General features: G+C 43.3%; 2 protein-coding genes across 4 annotated transcripts in view; one reads left to right on the forward strand and one right to left on the reverse strand.

The window, feature by feature from the left end:
* The window catches only part of OTULIN (OTU deubiquitinase with linear linkage specificity), a 50,528-nt gene extending 31,406 nt beyond the window's left edge, over positions 1–19,122 (reverse strand). Inside the window, exons 1-2 of one of the 2 annotated variants that reach the window (XM_073332301.1) lie at positions 18,941–19,122; positions 8,997–9,227 (exon numbers count right to left, since the gene is read on the reverse strand). In XM_073332301.1, coding sequence (XP_073188402.1) covers positions 8,997–9,227; positions 18,941–18,957 — 248 coding nt within the window. In that variant the 5' untranslated portion in view covers positions 18,958–19,122. Of the gene's footprint in view, positions 1–8,996; positions 9,228–12,137; positions 12,248–18,940 lie in introns of those variants that run through there. The other variant, XM_073332304.1, reaches the window with a different exon arrangement.
* Positions 1–19,888, forward strand: part of ANKH (ANKH inorganic pyrophosphate transport regulator) — a 281,913-nt gene that overhangs the window by 191,446 nt on the left and 70,579 nt on the right. Inside the window, exon 13 of one of the 2 annotated variants that reach the window (XM_073332298.1) lies at positions 19,255–19,733. In XM_073332298.1, the coding sequence (XP_073188399.1) occupies positions 19,255–19,314 (60 nt within the window). In that variant the 3' untranslated portion in view covers positions 19,315–19,733. Of the gene's footprint in view, positions 1–19,254; positions 19,734–19,888 lie in introns of those variants that run through there. The other variant, XM_073332299.1, reaches the window with a different exon arrangement.

Here is a 19,888-nt window from a genome sequence, read left to right on the forward strand (position 1 = left end):
CATTTTTATTTTTTTTGAGACTTGTCAAGAAATACGCCCCTGCTCATTTCCACAGGTGACTGATCTGAGCTTGCATGTCAGAGAGCTCTGCAACACGTAAAGAGTTACTGAAACAGGAACATTAGTGTCGATCGTTAAACCTCGAAGGATTTTTATCAGTAAACTTGAGTCAACGCTGATTTCACCGTACATGCACAGACCAACAGAAAAACATTTCCAGCAATAATAATCAAAATGTACAGCTAGGCAATGTAAGAAAAACACTGCTTGAGAACTGCTCAGAGTTGATCACTAAATAATTATTGCCTCACATGCATACACAATTTCCTGCAAGTGTGAAAACAACAAGAAACAACAGTGCTTTAAAAAGACCATGGCTATTATCTGCCAAGCTCACAGACGAGTAAGCTATTGCAAGTCCCACTCCTCTACCATTCCGGCCCAGAGAGCAGCAGTGGCAGGTGAACAGCCCTGGTGCCAGCCAGGCCCAGAGGGGCTTTGCCTCCGCTGGGGCCCTGGAACCGGCTCAGCTACATTCACCATCACACAGTGACCTGCTCAGACCAGCCCAGGCCGGGGACAGAGTGGGGGAGCTCCCTCAACACAGGGCCTACCCTCATCCGTTTCCTCAGCCCCCTGCCTCACGTCAGCAGACAGGGGAGAGGGGGGGTCAGGGGAGAGGCCTGTGGTCCTCATGCTACAACAGCGCCCTGTTACCAGTTGCCATGACAGCCCCACGACACACTCGGACCTCTGCAGCCAGGGGTGCTCCCAGCTCAGACCGGCCGCCCCATGCGGCAGCCATGGCACGAGGCGGACAAAGAACAGAGCCAGCAGCCGAGGGGTTAAACTGCAGCGCTCCCTCATCCAGTGCAAACGCATTGCGCGTGACATCCCTCCCCCCTTTTGTTCTTACACGGCTTCCAAAGCTTTTTGGCAAGAACTCTAACTGCCCATGTGACATCACAATCCACAGCTTTGCTGATATGGAGCATGCTCAGTAACACGCACTGAAGCCGCCCAGTGCCCTCACATGGGCAGAGTTAGGCCGCACTCCCTGCTGTGCGGCCAGGGTGGAGGACAGGGCCAGGGTGGACTGACTGTACAGGTGGGTCAGGGGGCAGCATCAGGAACTCATTAGCATTGGTTTGGCAGGGGACACAGTGCTGACCTAACCTAGTCTGCCTTTTCGTGAAACTATCGTGCCTTATCTCCACTGTGTTTTTACAGTGGGAAGGCTAATGCATGTTCGTTACTCTACAGTAAAAACATTTTCTTAGCAGTGAGGAGACACACTATGCTGACACAGAGGTGTTTAATGCACCATTATTGTTCATGGCTTGACAACTCTGACACTGATTGTGGGGAGAACATAATCAAAAATATTTGCACCTGAATGTCTGCAGTGTGTGTGTGCACATGCACGTGCATTTTCCCCCCTCAATTTCCCTTATTCCCTTCCCTTTACTTACTAAAGGCTCATCTACATAGACATGCTAAAGCTGTGAAGTTAATACCCAAGCAGACCTGTCATAAATATAAAGGGAAGGGTAAACACCTTTAAAATCCCTCCTGGCCAGAGGAAAAACCCTTTCACCTGTAAAAGGTTAAGAAGCTGGGATAACCTCACTGGCACCTGACCAAAAATGACCAATGAGGAGACAAGATACTTTCAAAACGGGGGGGAGAAACAAAAAAGGAATGGAGTCTTAGAACTTAGTAAGTAATCTAGCTAGATATGCGTTAGATTCTGTTTGTTTAAATGGCTGATAAAATAAGCTATGCAGAATGGAATGTATATTCCTGTTTTTGTGTCTTTTTGTAACTTAAGGTTTTGCCTAGAGGGATTCTCTGTTTTGCATCTAATTACCCTGCAAGGTATTTACCATCCTGATTTTACAGAGGTGATTCTTTTTACTTTTTCTTCAATTAAAATTCTTCTTTTAAGAACCTGATTGCTTCTTCATTGTTCTTAAGATCCAAGGGTTTGGGTCTGTGTTCACCTACGCAAATTGGTGAGGATTTTTATCAAGCCTTCCCCAGGAAAGGGGGTGTAGGGTTTGGGGAGGATTTGGGGGGGGAAAGACATTTCCAGGCGGGCTCTTTCCCTGTTATATATTTGTTAGACGCTTGGTGGTGGCAGCAATAAAGTCCAAGGGCAAAAGGTAAAATAGTTTGCACCTTGGGGAAGTTTTAACCTAAGCTGGTAAAAATAAGTGTAGGGGGGTTTTCACGCAGGTCCCCACATCTGTACCCTAGAGTTCAGAGTGGGGAAGGAACCTTGACAAGGCCAGAGCCCTGGCCCGCCTGCCACAGCTGCCCCGAGCTCTGGGCCACCGCCTGGCCCAAACAGGCCCTGGCCTGCCCGCCACAGCCGCTCCGGGCTGCTGGCTGGCCTGAGCCACAGCCTGCTGGCCAGCCTGAGCTGACCTGAGCACTGGCCCGCCAGATGACCCCAGCCTCCCCAAGTCCTGGGCAAGCCCTGAGCTCTCGCACACTTCGCGGGGGGGAGGTGGAGCAAGGTCGGGAAGAGCAGCACGGGCAGGGCCATGGGGGAAGAACAGAAAGTGGGAGCAGGGCCTTGGGGGGGGCCTTATTCTAGGCATCCAGACGCCTATCTCCCACCAAATCCCCAGAGCGACTCACCAATCAGGGCAGATAGGCCGGCAAATGCCTATTTTGTGGGTTAGGCCCAATCTGGTAGGAGTGCTCAGGGGCTGCCTACGAGATGGGGTTTCATTCAAAGCCTGGCCAGAGAAGGAGGTGGGGTGGTTGTGCCATTGCTCACCTTATAACCTTTAGCATAGCGATTAGAGCACCCACCTGGATATGGGAGGCTCCAAGTGCAACTCCCTCCTTGGCAGAGGGAGAGAGAGGATTTGAACAGTGGTCTCCCACATCTCAGGTGAGTTCTCCAACCACTGGGCTGAAACTTACAAGGAAGGCACTACCACCAGCACCTCCTCCAGCTGCTTAGCACCTGCCTAGCTCATTCTGACACAAAACAGCTTAGCGCCTAAGACGCCTGAGTCCAGGAGAGTGGTTCCCAGCTGCGGATAGCTCGCATGGATAGGTGCCTCCTTGCAGTCCCAACTTCTGTGAGAGGGGCAAGGCTTGGGACACGTGCCGCTCACTGGCATCTCCCATTGGCTACATTGGGGGAATACAGCTAGTGAGCTGGCTTTTGTGAATCACGTTCTTAGAAGACAATTTGTCCCGATTCATTATATAGGGAGCACAGGCACCTAACTCAGCTTTTGTGAATTGCAGTGTTGTTCCTGTGATTTTCTAGCTAGACACTTAAAAATTAGGTGTTGTGATGCTCAGCATCACAATGCCTAAGTCCCGGTATGAATCTAGCCCTTATGCCCTTTCCTCACTGCTAAAAAGGGTGATTTTTTTTTTAACCTCAAAGTAACTAAGGTACGTGAGCTATTCTGAGGTAAAAACACAGTGAGGTCAAGGCACTTCAGTTTTAGCAGTGAGGAAAAGGCCTGAGACAATATCTCTGAAATAAGATCAGAGGGAAGTGTGTTCATGTGTGCAGAACTGCAAATTTTATGTTGAAAACTAGTTGTTCAATATGTGTAACAGTGAGAAAGGGGGAAGTCTGTATAAGGAACAAAGGTAATTTTTCTGCCTAATAGCTTGTGTTTAAAAAGTATACATAGTATTCCAAATACTGTTTACAATGTGTTATGCTGTTTTCAATGTTTTGTGTCTGTTAAGTGTTTGTTTAATATAGAAATTGTTTGGCCTAATCTATACAGGAAAGACACTAATAAAGAATATCATCTCCATTCAGGGTTTTATATATAATAGTCCTGAGGTTTAGCTCTGTAGAATGCATTTCCAAACTGCAAAAATACCTTTCTTTATTTGTGTCTAAATTTAAAATAGAGATTTCACAATAGTAGCAAATTGTGCCTGGAGTGCCCCCATCCTTGTGTCTCTAACCTCTGTTTGCCAGAAGCTGGGAGTGGACAAGGGGTGGATCACTCCATGCTTGCCTGTTCGTTCCCTCTGAAGCATCTAGCATTGGCCATTGTCAGAAGACAGGATACTGGGCTAGATGGACCATTGGTCTGACCCAGCATGACCGTTCTTATATTGTTAGCCAGACTACAAATTATGACAGGGCGGCAAAAACCAGTACCTAGAGATCAGTAACTACTATCTGGAGCAAATTGTGCTGGGAGCAGTTTGAAAACAATACACCAACATCACCCCTTGCCTGTGATCTACAGTGTCCCTGCATCAGACATGCAACTTCAGAAGCAACCCCAACATCAAAGAAAGTGATTGCAGAAGATGCACATTATCTCACTCCTGAACCACAAGTATACAGTAAGCCTCTTCTTCTATCATGCTCAGCTGTTGATGCATGCGTGAAAAATGTCTCTTTTCCCTTCCTCCACTTCTCCTATAGCAAATGTGCAGAATGCCTAATGTTAAATTAATATCGCCTTAGCTCACTCCCATGCCCTGCCTTCAGCACATGCATGCTGACAATGGCCATTTCCTCCTCCTCCCCGCCCACTCCAGTGATATCATCAGCCCTGCTACGATGCTGCTAGGCAGCCCAGAAGGAGTTGGGCCATACCAATTTCACAGGTGGGTAGTGAAGAAAGAGATAGGACTTGCGGGCAATATAGAAGTCAGGAGGGAGCAGGCAGGTGGGATATAGAAGCTTGGGCAGGGATGGAGGCAGTGGGGTGCCATATGCAGCTTCCCATGGGCTCAGGGTACGCAGAAGAAGGGGAAACCATGTTGAGTCACTCACACACCTGTCACACATGCACACAGGCAGAGTTACTCCTGGGGGAATTCTGCGCCAAAAAATTAAAGTTCTGCACACAATATTTTAAAATTCTTCACATTTTATTTGTCAAAATAACACTACATAATCACACCAGTTTCAATTATTTTGGCAATTTATTTCAAAATATCTGTCAGCAAGTATGTCTGTAACAATACAGACACACCCAAAAATTCCCCCAGAAATAGAGTGTTAAAGAAACCCCTATGACAGCCCAGTTCCTGTTTCTCTGCCCCACTCCAGAGCCCAGCAAGGGGGCCAGATGCCCACAACCTCCCTGCCCCCTGAGCCCAGTAGGGGGGCCAGACACCCACAAGCCCTCCACCCCCAGAGCCCAGCCAGGGTTCCCCCCCCAGACAACACACCCAAACCTCCTCTCCCCCAGAGACCAGTCATGGGGGCCCCCTGCTCAGATACCTGAACCCCCTCCCCCCCAGAGATCCAGAGGGAGAAACAGCCTGATGCTTGGTCCCAGGCTTGCATGGAGTTTCCTGCGCGCTGCCATCTCCTTCCGTTGGAGTGCTCGGAACTGCAGCTGCCAGGAACCCTCTAGCTCCCTTCCCCCCCCCCCCCCCCACGGCCTTGTCTTCTATGTGTGAGCTGGGCTCTGCTGGGTCCAGCAGCCTCTAGTGGCGGCCAGCAGCACTGCAGCCCGTTTCTGTGGGGGGAATGAAATTCTGTGTGCACGTTAATTTCTGCAAAATTCTGCATTGCGCAATGGCGCAGAATTCCCCCAGGAGTGCAGAGCGCAGGGGTAGGAGAAAACAAGAGTGCTCTGAATAAAGGAAAATGAGAAAGGACTAGAATGAGAGCCTGTCTGGGTAACACAGAGCCTGATATGTCTGGGGAGAAACAATTCAAGCCAGACCTGGGATGCAGCAGTGGGTAGGGAGGCAGATGAACACTTGTAGTGCTATGCAAATGCAAGCCTGGGCTGCAGTACATAACGGCAGAATGGCATAACAAAGGAACTGCCCCTCTCCACTGCGCAGTGCACATATTCAGTTTTAGGCAATTTCTGAGGAAGATACACAGAAATGGAAAGGGACTACAGAAGCAGTCCAAATTAACAAGAATTTATCGGAGACATGAAAAAAAGAGTGAAATAGCTAAATGTACATATCATTTATCATTGGGAGACATGAATAGTTAGCAGGTAATTGAATGGGGTGTGCCTGAAAAGGAAAGAGAAATTAAATCTAAGATAAAAGCAGAGGAAGCAACTCGATATAATAAGAGGAAATTATGAAAAGCCTATATAGGTTGAAAAAAATTAGTGATAGTAATTCCTTTGACATCTATGTCTGAAAGAAGATAAATTGAAATAACTAATACTCTGAAAAGATTATAGAAAGCCCATGCTATTATTTCCATAAGAAATGGCTATAGTAATGTCCATAGTAATATAGTAATGGAGGTTACGTAGAAAAAAAATCAGCCTTTACCGGAAAGTGAAATGTTAAGGAAATCACTTTTTCAGTGACATCACCAGTGATTTCTAATAGTCTAAAACAGTGTTTCTCAAATGCGGCCACCAGCGGCTTTTCTTGCAGCCACATTCTCCTGGACAGTGATGAAAGGGTGGGGGAAGAGGGCAAAGTAGCACCCCCTTCTCCTCCCCAGTGCTCCTGGATGCATCGCCTTGGTGTTGGTTGCTGGAGCCAACAGCAGGGGTTGGGCCCTGCTCTCTTCTGGAGTCACCTGGGGCACACTGCTGTAGGAGCAGGCAGCCTGTGAGTTCCCTACTGGCTCAGGGGCAGTAGAGCTCAGGCTTTCAGCTTCACCCCAGGCATGATGGGGTGGCAGGCTCTGGCCGCAGGGCTTTGGGCTCCAGCCCTGGGCTCTGACTGCGCAGAGGCAGGCCCCAGGCTCTGGCCCACGGGTCTCAAACATGTGGGCCACATGCAGCCCACAGAGTTATTTGCTGCGGCCCACCCAGCTCCCCGTCCCCCCTCGTGCCCCCAGTGTGCCCCATCCCCGCTCCTCTGCCAACCTCCAGGCGCTTTCCACCACCAAACAGCTGTTTGGCCGCGCTTAACGCTTTCCAGGAGGGAGGAGGCAGGGCAGGGGTGGGGATTTGGGGAAGGAGTTGGAATAGGGGTAGGGAGGGGGCGGAGTTGGGGTGGGGACTTTGGGGAAGGGGTGGGAAGAGGCGGGGCAGGGGTGGGGCCTCATGGAAGGGGTAGAATGGGGGCGGGGGGCTTTTGTATCTTTATATGAAAAGTTGTCAGTAATGCAGCCCTCGGGCCAATGTATTAGTCCTCACGTGGCCCTCATGGTGATTTGAGTTTGTGATCCCTGCTCTGGCCGCAGGGCTTCAGGCTCCAGCCCCCCCATTGCCTATCCCCTGCCCCGATCTCCTCTGGCCCCCACTGCCTTCCATGACCCTCCATCCAGGGCTTAATTTGAACCCAGGCTTGCCAGGGCTGAGTAAATCTGCTGTGAAGTGATACTTGTATGTTTGTTAATATCACCTTTCACAACAGACTTACTAGCTCGCAATAAGTAAGTTACAATGATATGGTTTTCCTAAAGCTAATTAAGTATTTTAGGAAAAAGTGTGAGAGCGACCACCAGCAAGAGTTGATGGCCGCACTCTGACGCCACCAAAAAATTTGTCCTGAGAACCCTGAAAGGAGTTAATGCCTATGTACAGTCCAATACTCTTTTCTATAGCAACGTAGAATTAATCTGGGCAAAAACATGCTGAAGAAATCTAGGGGAAATAAACACTAAAATATAGGGAGAAAATAATCAGAGGAGGAAAAGGAAAAAACACAAAACTAAATAACGTTTTCACTTTAGAGCAAATTGTTTCAAATGTTTTGAGATGAGCTATCCATTCGTAAGTATAGTACTCCAAGAGTTTCTTCTGCTAAGAGAATGAGAACATTGCACAAGGACTGTATAATGTAAAACCGAAAACACTAATGACCACACTCATAACATTACAAACAAAAGACACACGAACGAAGGTCATAAATAGAAAAAAAAGACTAATAAAATAAATACTTTTTGGAACTACAAATACAAGTCAAGATTATGCTCAACATTTTTTTGAATACAGTCAGGGCCTACGCTGTTAAATAGAGAAGAAAAATTATGAGGACATCAGTGTGAATAGACAAAAAGTGAGAAATATAAGTTTTGAGAGAAAAACTAAAAAAACCCCACCATTTTGATCAGATTTGCCATGGGATACGAAACCTTTCATTTATAGATCCCCAGTTCAAACGCAGCCAACCTTTGTAGTGACCGAAACCTGATGGCTACTCTGTGTCCTATATAAAGTGAGTTAATGGACTTAGTCTAGTTCCTAATGAACTGGTGCTTGCATCATAAAAACTATCACAATTAGGATCCTCATTGGCAATTTAAGATGAGAGGCCAAGAATCAAAGGGTCAGATAGTGCATTATTCTCAGTACTAGAGCTGGACCACTTAGTTCACTAGGATTGAAGTGTGTAGCAGGGATGCTGAAGCAATTTTTATAGTGGCGTGCTGAGAGCCATTGAACCAAACTATAAACCCTGGATATAATGGGTTATATCCATTATTATTATCCAGCAGCACCCCTAACATCCCTAGTTTCAACACCTACGGTGGGGGCAACACTGGTAAATCTACATTTGCACAGCCATTGTTCCGGCTATATGAGTTCTATGTACAGATCTATTTTAAATCCTATTCCTTTCACAAGCATCAAATTCACAAGCACTCACAAAGTTGAAAACTGGTGGTAGAAAGGAATAAAGACTTTTGCCTTCATGCAGTATCTTTTTCCCTCAAAGGGATACAATTTTTCTAGATAATATAGGTGAGAATAAAAAGAGGAGTAAATACTTATACAATAGTTTGAAAATGTTCTCATATAGAAAAAGAGAAAAGAACTTCAATAACTAGAGAATGGGTATACATCTAGCACACAGTAGCATTTAGCACATATGTAGCTCACAATTTTTAAAGAGGAGGACACTTGTATAAGGATATCTGAAGTCAAAGTGATCTAGGATGGCACTATCCTCTGTAAAATAGTAATGTGCTTATCTGTTTAGACAAATACAGGGTGCTGGGTTATTTTTTAATATTCATTTTTAAAAATGCTTTGAATATACTGAGACATTCAAACAGAAGGCAATGCCATCAGAAACATATAAAACAAAACCCAAAACGTTACCTTAATTTGTCAGAGTCTTCAGAAATGTTACCATCTTGCTTTTCCTGGATTAAATCTCTGTTTGCTTCCCCTTTGCATGATTGTAGATTGCTCTCCTGTGGAACTTCTTGGTTTGAACAACTGTTTGATCTAGTCCTCTGTTTTAACGTGGGTTTCTGTTCACCATTCGCTACTTCTGGATTACTCTTTCTCTGGCAGCCATCCCAACTTCGCCAAGTGTTTCCCATGTTTCTATAAATAACATTTATATTTCAATGCCATTAGAATTATCAAAGTCAACATCTTCTAAGATTTTAATTATTTTCTTAAGACGTAGTCTTTATTGCCATTCTATTACCAGCATTTTAACAGTAACACACATGTAGGAGTACAGGCTAAGTTGTTGACAGCTGTCCAAATGTAATATTGAGTATCTCATTAATAAGTAGGGTTTTAAAATCTGCAGGATGATGCAAGCTAGGTATTTCTTCTTACTTGTAAAAGAGAAGAATATACTCTTTTTTTTTTTACACTAGTAATATATTGCTATATTGTCACTGATAGAATCTACTATATTGAGACCTGGTTACCATGAAAGATTGTATCTGCAAATTTTTTGCTCATTCTTTATGGAATTATCCCCACATGACACCCAGGCCTACACAAGGCACTGATTGTGTTTAATTGACTCAAGTTATTCCTTCACAAATTCTGAAATGTAAGTCAATCTAATGCTGTTAGTGGTTGCATTGATTAGACTGCCATACACTACTGTTGTGAACATGCCACATATACAATTAGGGTTGCCAACCCTCCAGGATTGGCTGGGAGTCTCCCGGAAGTGGCATCAATCTCCTGGTGACTATTGAAAGCAATCCAGGAGTTTTTAATAGGATATTTTAAGAAAATGACATTATGTCATGTTGGGGGGAAAAAAAGCTCCTGAAATAGCTTCAGTCAGAGTTGGCAACCCTATACACAATGTGTGCGGTAATCTTTTTCACTTGCTAGTTATCTCATTAACTAGCACACCAAAGATCCGAACAATCGCCATTTGGCAATTCGGTGTTTATTACTGGTCACAGAACACTATTAGAACAGATATTTAAGATAGCACTATTCTTGTACAAATTCATCATGTCTGCAATAACTGAATAATAAACCAAATATACTATTCCATTTACCCTTAAAGTGGAATGAATAAATGCAAAAAACACTCCTAAAAAAACCATGCAGAACAAATAAAAAAGGAAAGAATAAAATCGTTTAAAACTAAATGTATGGAAATGTAATTCCACATTTGGAGTTGTCATCTCATAGATAATTAAGCACAGTATCCATTCATTTTGTTAAGCAACTTTCATGAAAGTTTGGATCCTGGTTCCTGGGAAGCCAGCCAGCTCTGCAACAGACTGAAATCTACTTTATTAGATAGAAAAGGAACTTTTAAAGAGTAGGCCCTAGTTCGTGTTTTATGATTTTGTTTTGTATTATAATCATTTGTTTCCATCATTCTCTGTTGTCCCTAGTAGAATCTCTATTCGTTCTTAAATAAACCATCTTTCACTGAATTACACGGGCTGTGTAGTTTAAATGAACGGTGGTTAAAGGTAAAACTAGGGAACACTGCTCTTTTGGGTGCGGAGGATCTCTGGGATTTCTGAGAGTGGCCAATTTCAGGGAAAAATCAAATGCACAACTACAAAATGGAGAATAACTGGCTAGGTGGTAGCACTGCTGAAAAGGATTTCAGATTTACAGTGGATAACAAATTGAATATGAGTCTAACAATGTGTGCAAGCTGCGAAAAAAGTCTAATATTGTGGGGTGTATTAACAAGAGTGCCACACGTAAGATGTGGGAGGTAATTGTTCTGCTCCATTCAGCACTGGTGAGGCCTTAACTGGAGTATTGGGTCCAGTTCTGGGCACCACACTTTAGAAAACATGGAAAACTGGAGAGAGTCCAGAGGGTAGCAACAAAAATGATAAAAGCTTTAGAAAACCTGACCAAAGAGGAAAGATTTAAAAAACTGGGCATGTTCATTCTTGAGAAAAGAAGACTGACGGGGGACTTGATAACAGTCTCCATATATGTTAAGGGATGCTGTAAAAACAATGAAAATCAATTATTCTCTGTGTCCATTGAAGGTAGGACAAGAAGCAATGGGCTTTATCTGCAGCAAGGGAGATTTAGGTTACATATTCGGAAAACTTTCTAATGATAAGGGTAATGAAGCTCTGTAATAGACTTCCAAGAGAGGTTGTGGAATCCTCATCATTGGAGGTTTTTAAGAACAGGTTAGACAAACGTCTGTCAGGGATGATCTAGGTTTATTTGGTTCTGCCTCAGCCTAGAGGATTGGGCTTGATAACCTCTGGAGGTCCCTTCCAGCCCTACGTTTTTTCTAGGATTCCACCATTTACAGCTGAATGGGAGTCTGCTCCCCCCCCCACCCATACTGGCAGATGATTTGGCCTTGGTAATAATATATGCCTTTGTTACCTCCCAACTGGACTACAGCACCATAGCCTATTTTGGCATAAAACAGTAGCCCACAGGAAACTACAACTAATACTGTGTGCAAACTTCAAAGATATCTTCAAATCACTACATTGGCTAGCCAAATAATATCCTATCTAGTTGAAGATTTCAGCACTTACCTTCAAAATGCTTAAGGATTTGGGTCTACAATGCCTAAAAAAATCATCTAAAACACCAGGAGGAGGACCATTATAACCTTGCTCCTCTGATGCAATGCAACTGTGTACTGGAAAAATAATTATTTTATGCAGGAGACACCTTTCTTGGAGGCTAATCCAAGACTGGAATGAATACTGGCAGAATCTATGAACTATTTTAAGCTTCACCATCTTCCATTCCAAGTGCAAGGCACACTTGTTCGACCTTGCCGTCACTAATAAAAGTACATACCACAGCATACATTAAAAAAAGAAAATCCACACACAATTAGGAAGAGGAAGAGAGAAAGAAGAAATCAGTGATATGAGAACTGAAATAAATACTGTGGTAATACATTTTTGCCCAAGTGCTCGCAGCTGCTTAAATCTTGGTTTTCTAGCTAACTGGTACAGCTGTAGGGAAGCACGATACTTTATCTCAGAGATCTTGACTGTCTCAACTCAAGCTTTATATACATACAGTGCCACTGACATGCAGACAGCTGATGGGTGAAAGGCAGCAGCCAACACTAGACATTTTTGTGGGGAGAGCTCAGTTTTGGTCAATGACCCACAGACAAGCCATTTCTCTTGTGAACATTTCCATGGAAGCTTGAATATCTATGCAGAATAGACAGAATGAATTGGGTGTTAGTTGCAATGTCTCATCTGATTTTAGTAAAAGTTAAGGAAGAGGAATTGGCTCACACACTCATCGAATGGCTTTAGCACCATTTTGAAGTTTAAGAAATTTACACATGCAATGCTACACAATGTAAAATTCAACAGAATACTGTGGCTAATTTTGTAGCTCTGATGCTCTCTCATAAACAAAATAAAACCACAATAGCTTCAGTGAGTCAGCATCCTGTACTTGTCAGTTTCTGCTTAGTGGACACACAGGCCTGAGCTTTCATTTAAAATGACACCCAGCAAAGAAACTAGTAGTTCTGATTATTTAATTTTACCTTATTTAATCCATCTCACGGCTTGACAGATTTTTTTCTTCCTCATTGAACTGGCTCCTGTACACTACTTAAAAGTTGCTTTAAAGTCTTGTGGAGCACAGTTTGAAGCTCCAGGAGTGACTAATTCTGCTTATGACTTCTGGGGAATGCCCTTGAGAGAAAATAGATGGGAAATACCCACCAACGGATACGAAGTGTACAATACAAGATAAATTATATGTTTTTGTGATTTATACAAACTTTTTTTCCCTTTTTATTTTTCAGTTTGACAGAATTTGCAGATCTGTTTCCAGAAAGATTTGCCTTCCACTTTTTGTGCTAAAGATATATAGTACTTTCTACCCACACTGACAATTTGCTATTTAATATTCTGAACTTCCTTGGTGGAAATTATGGATGGGCAATGGAATGTGAAAGAGTGGACATTTCTCACCATGGAATAGTTTAAACAATTACAATAATCTATCTTTATGGGCGACAGGGGATGGATAACTTGATGATTACCTGTTCTGCTCATTCCCTCTGGGGAACCTGGCCTTGGCCACTGTTGGAAGACAGGATACTGAGCTAGATGGACCTTTGGTCTGACCCAACATGGCCGTTCTTATGTTCTTGTAGGAGGAATTTGATAATGCAGTTCTAGGAGCTCCAAGTAATCTAACCCTAAGTTCTCCACCCTGCCTGCTTGGTATTAGCATCTAACCTAGCAGGCTGTACATCTTCAGGATTTCACTTAACATGGTTCAGACTGTGCCCATCAGTAGTTCGCCAGACTTCTCTGATCCTCCATTTTTTGCCTCTCTCAGTGCAAGTGAGGTTACTTCTGCTGCTCCTGCCGTCAAAAAAGCCTTCCTGTGTCTCTCTCCTTCATCAGCTTGCAATCATTTCACACCTTAGCTACAAGTATCTGTTTTCCCTTGCTATATACTATGCAAATTCTTTCCCCCGCTATTATTTATTATTCTAAAGTGGGATCATTTATGAAAATTCTATAAAGTGCTTTGTGATCAAATTTGTATGGCAGATGTTCTACCAATTATAAATGTGTAATTACTTATTTTATATATGGTAGAGTTTACCTAATTCCTTCTCTGAAGAGATGAAATTAGTCTTCTCTGCCCCCACATAAACTAAACCTCCCCAAAAAATTTCATTTTGGCTTCAAAGTCCAAATCAGTGGGTGGCCACAGACTGTGTTTTCCCTGGTTGGGTCCTTCTTGTCATATCTATGGTCCCCAAACCATGGCTAGTGCAACCGCAATGACCTAGTGTGTGTGTGTTATATTGCAGCTGGATTGCATATTTCGGCAAATTTGATAGCTATGCTTTTTGGGCAGCTCTGGCATCCTTCAGGCTTATTGGCAGCTGCATGCTGAGAGATGAGTTACAGCCTGTGTTAGAGGAGTGGGTGGAATAAATGTCTCTTTCTCCCTACGGCCTCTTCACATATTATTCCCACAGAAGACCATACCTGGCCAGGATTCTCATGCTCTGAAAGAAGAGGGTAAGAACTGGACAGATAAAGAGAGCATGTTGACTACTGTTATAATCTAAACAAAATGAAAATCTGAAAAACTGATCACTTCTGCTCATGGGAAGTATTCTCAAAAATACAACATGCTATCCAGTGATCCCGGACACTACCACCTCCCCCTCTTCAGGAACTTTCAGTTCAAGCCCTCTTCACCCCTGTGTTAAATATAACACGTTTCAAGCTTCCCCCAGAGGACCGCAAAAAATTTCCCATTTAACACAAAACCAGGAGGAGAAGCAAACATAGAAATGAAGAAATAATAAATAGAAGATTGGTTGGTATTAAATGTGAAATTGCTACAATGAGGGAGAGGAAATAAAAATAGATAGAAACAGAGAACATAACCAAGCAGATGCCCCGTTCATGTCATTGAAGTAAGGATGGTTTGTTTTTAACCTGCTGTAATGTTACTTTTCATGCTCCCTACAGGGAGGGTTTAGAATTGAGGTTAGGAAGAGAATTAATCCATGAGGAAATCACTGTCTTAAGTAGCAGTCCACAATAGACAAATGTGCACGCAATGTGCAAATGAGATGCCTGATCATGTTCCTGAGTTAGGCCTGAGGATTTCACATTTTGCCCAGGAGAAAAGTCAGCTACCCCTGTACCACTTGTTAATTTTAGTTCCAGTCTTAGAATAAAAAGTCTTCTACCACCAAACACATACATAGGCAGAGCACTCCTCCACCATTGTGCTGTAACCTGGAGGGAAGCCCCTCAAGGGACAAGGTAATTCAGTCTTCTTTACCATTAAATCACTGGCCTCTGCTGAGACTGCTAACTGTGAGGGTAGTTTTTGGTGATAGGGATACTGGTCTTCTAGAATTGTAACAACGCCAAACTTAATTTACACAAGAAACATCAAACAGCTGTCAATCTGGGCTGAATCTGCAGCAATCGAGGCCTCAGTAAAACTCCTTACCATCCATCCCTCTCTCTCATAAAGCTTTCAAAGGTATCAAAGATCAAATACAAGACAAGTTTTCATTTAGTGACGGATGAGACCGTTTTCTCTGTTGCTCCCTTGCATAGTGTGTGGAAAGTTACCTAATGCCATTAAATAACAAATAAATACTACCAGTACACAATTGATTATCTGACACTTTGTGATCCTAGGAACACTTAAATTAAGCTTTCTTTAATCAATTTTTTTATTAATGTAAATGTTTATTTTCTGTAACTTAAAAAAATTATGAAGTTTAAAATAGCATTACAAAGCCCCATCTCAAACAATAACAAGGGCTCCCTCAATCAGATTCTCAGGTAACAGTGTGAGGAGGAGTGTTAAGAAAAAGTGACTGAATTTTTTAAAAAGATGTTAATTACCTATGCAAAAGTCTATAACCATAATTACATTTCAAGTGTCAGTTCAATACAGGAATAGCTATCAAGGTGGAGATTCAACTTCTGTAAATGCCTAGATTACATAATATATAGGGACAGACTTTTAAAAAACTGCTTAATAAAGTCAGAACATAAAATACAGAAACAACGTAATGCCAAATTCAAACCAAGTCTCTAATCAACAACATGATAAGGTTCATTTTCAATGGACCAAAGCTTAGTCTATCAAGATTATGCAAGAAGTCTTAAAAAAAGCAAACAACAAAGAGCATCACTAATAATGAAGCAAGCCAGTTGATATTTTCTGCTCTTCAACATCGATATCTTCACTTTATCCAAGATAATAGTCACAAGATATGTTACACTGTGTTTCCAAGCCAATATGGAACACTAAAAAGAAATACAACGCCTGCAGTCACTGTGGATACAGGACACAGAAAAACCTCTCCCTTCCAGTTGGCAAGTTAGTCAGTTCAGTTGCCACCATCTGTGTGCATCTATTGCAAAAAAAGAAGTGTCAACCTTCTTCTGGGACAAATATTTTTAAAAAGCCATAGGATTTAAACATCCCTGCACCCAATGATATTCAGCGACCCACATGTTAGATTGTCCACTGGATCAGCATGCATCATGGGGGGAAAGGGAGAGACGGGACAGAGAAATCCAGAGATCCAACTAAAAAGGAAATAAATCACATGGTCACTAGCCCCTGGCATTACTACTGATTAAGGGAACATGCACTTTGGTCATCACTTTCTATCTTGTCAAACTCAGATAGAATATGTCTCACAGTATACCAAGCAGACAGTAAAATCAGGTTAGGTTTAGAAAACATACCCTTCATGTCCACCCATGTTAACCCTTGCTCTCATCAAGCAAACAGCTAATGACATCTTGAGTTCAGGACCCAGATGGTCCATGAGGTCATCATCCCCATTGGTCCCAGACCCACAGTCACTACGTCTCAGGAACATTAAGGAAGGTAGCCGCCAAGTGACTAACGGGGGGGGGGGGGAGGCTGTGAGGACTGGGAGGATGATAGTGGCTGCTGGGAAATCCCCACACCCACAGCCCTCAGCAGCCTGCTCAGAATGTGCTAGGTTTGCTCATAGAACACTGTGCTCCTCAACTCCAGAGACTAAAATGATCACTTTGCAGCACCTTCAAAGCATAGGGTTCCCTCTGCTGTTAGTATTTGTATTCACTGTGGGACTTCATTCAGGTGACTCACAGATGTGCCCAGAGCCTTTCATAGATGCCACCTCAGTCCCAGGTGCATTCTTCCTAGTGGCTGCTTGGTTCTTCTCAGAAGGCTGCTTGATGACACGTCAGGCTCCCACTTAGAAGCAAGCCAAAGCCTCAGCCACAGACAAAATATTGTCAATCACCAATTCTATACTTAAGGGAACTTTCCAAAGATTTAGAGGCAGTATTTGATAACCTCTCTATGAAAGAACAGGACCTGCTGAGTTGCTGGGACTTTATATATTAGAAGGAATTCTTCTAATGGGACTAGTGACCTAACCATATCTTGTAAAATCTCTGGTCAGCAGCTCAATTCCCTATGAAAGGGAGCACGTGAGAAATGGCAATGCTAACAGCTAACACAGAGGGAGGCAGAACAAGGACACACAGGTATCCATCACACAGCAACCAGATTAACAAGGCTCAGTGTGCTAACAAACAGCTTTGCTCATGCAAGAGGCATACATTATATTCTTACAAGTGACCTGCTTTCCCCTCGCCAGGGCACACTCCTTCATGGAAGCAGATTTTTGAAGGTGAGCTCTGCCAATCATCACCATAGATCAAGAACCTTACCACCTGTGAGAATGGGTGGTGTCTGCACCCCACGGCTGGGGAGTCAAAGGAGTGCCAGCAAGGCTGGCCTGCAAGGCCAAAACTCCCCAAAACTACACCCACAACCAACACCAATCCGAAACAAAACAAAAAAAACCCAAACCTTACATCAAACAAAGAGAAAGCAGCAACAGCTGCACCACTCAGTTCCAGCCTCACTCCCAAACAGACCCACAATCACTTGCAGGAGAGAGAGTGAAACTAGAAATAGCCCGATAAAAAGTCATGGTTAGCATTAATTGATACTAAAACAGAAGAAAAGGAGTACTTGTGGCACCTTAGAGACTAACCAATTTATTTGAGCATGAGCTTTCGTGAGCTACAGCTCACTTCATCAGATGTATGCCGTGGAAACTGCAGCAGACTTTATATATACACAGAGAACATGAAAAAATACCTCCTCCCACCCCATTGTCCAGCTGGTAATAGCTTATCTAAAGTGATCATCAGGTGGGCCATTTCCAGCACAAATCCAGGTTTTCTCACCCTCCACCCTCCCACACAAATTCACTCTCCTGCTGGTGATAGCCCATCCAAAGTGACAACTCTTTACACAATGTGCATGATAATAAAGTTGGGCCATTTCCTGCACAAATCCAGGTTCTCTCACCCCCTCACCCCCCTCCCAAAAACCACACACACAAACTCAGTATCCTGAGTATACACACAAACAGAAGAAGAGCTCTCAGCACTGTTCCCTCTAAGCTGTGCGCATGTGCGCCCGCACACAGATCCTAAACCCCGTGCACACGCAAAACACCGAGCGCATAAAAATTTGCACAGAAATTTTTTTCCGCACACGGCCAGTCAAAAATTAGAGGGAACATTGACCCTCAGAGGGAAATACAGACCCCCCACCACCACCAAAAAAAAAAGTTGCACAGGTCTCTTCAATAATTACTTCTCATCTACTTCCCTTGATCTCTCTTTAAATCCAATGTTTCCTTCAAAAAACTGGCAGATAAGAGTCTTTAGTAAAATATTTCGTAGACAGTCTTGGCTCCTTATCCTGAGGGTGTAGTAAATTTGAAATTAAAAATAAAACCACCTTGGCATCATAATAAATATTTGCTTGGTTTAATCCCTCCCAAAATGTCTTCGTTTGCTCAGACAAGGGACTGCAGCCCCAAACACAGACCCTCATTATTAGGCTATCCAATCTATTAATAGTTGAGACTAAAACTGTTTGCTTTTTAAAAGTATAAAATTCTCCCTTATACTTAAATCAAACTGCTGCAGAGAGTTAGCTGCTAGTTGACTCCGATTTATTTATCTCTCTGCTCCCATCCTGAGTAATTTTGTCACACTTCCTTCTTCCTGACTCCAACCTGATTCTCGGACCAAAACAGTTGCAGATCATAGAATAGAACAGCAGGGAACTCAGGAGGTCATCTAGTCCAACCCCCTGCTCAAAGCAGGACCAATCCCCAATTTTTGGCCCAGATCCCTAAATGGCCCCCTCAAGGATTGAACTCACAACCCTCCGTTTAGCAAACCAATGCTCAAATCACTGAGCTATCCCTCCCCCCTTTTTGAGCTCTTCCCTTCTGGAGAATTAAAACAGAGGCCGTTTTGTACCTTATTTGGTTTTCCATCGGCCTTCCTTGCTGTTCAGGCTTGCGATTACCTCCATTTTTCAACCTAGATCACCATGTCAGTTGTAAACAGGAACATATCTTTCTTCACGCTTTGTCTTGTCTGGGTGCTTCGGATTCCTACCAGTTTCGATACAGTCGCTTTCACTTTCGCTTTTTCATCGCCTGCGACGGGACATACTTCAACGCCTGCCCATGTAATTATCTTTGACGTGACGTGGAGGGTTGTTGTTGTGTACGCGTCTCATCAGTACAATACATGCCAAAAATAACTCGTTAAAACTTTGCTTATTACAGGCACGCACAGATCACACACCCGCCGCCGCCACGTGCTGCAGACACCCTGCTTCCCACTGACAAGGTACGCTTCAAGGGGATAAGTAAATCCCCATCTACCGCACTTCCCTAGCCTTACCAAACGCACACGGGTATTTTAGAAAAAGCTGATAAGGTAGACCAACGTAGTCACTCTATTTAATTTAATTGACTGATGGTAAAAATACTGAAAAGACAAGCTCAAGTCGACTATTGTAATCTTCCAGACAGGAATCCATTTGGCCCAAAGTGTTTGTGGTGTGCTTGTTTATACTTTAGGTTATGTATTTCTCCTAGAATTCGCTCTACATTAAACATTTAAAAATACATGCTTGTTATATGTCTAGTTTTTAATTGGTTTAGTAGTTGAACCTTTATTTTGTTATGTAAAACACGTCTTGTCACTCGTCAAATCTAAAGTATTACTAGGTAGGTTTAATGCGAAGATATTTTCTCTGTCTGTATGAACTAATTTACAAATCAAACTGATTTTCTTACACAACATGTACTTTTGGCAGAGGGACTTTCCTGCCTCTGTCCCACAACCATTCGTGCCTTCCCCCAAAAGCTTGCTAAGCACCATAGCCTTTCAGCTGGAATTTCAAAAGGGGATAAT

The sequence above is a fragment of the Lepidochelys kempii genome, chromosome 2, assembly GCF_965140265.1.
Source record: "Lepidochelys kempii isolate rLepKem1 chromosome 2, rLepKem1.hap2, whole genome shotgun sequence".
NCBI classification, from domain to species: domain Eukaryota; kingdom Metazoa; phylum Chordata; order Testudines; family Cheloniidae; genus Lepidochelys; species Lepidochelys kempii.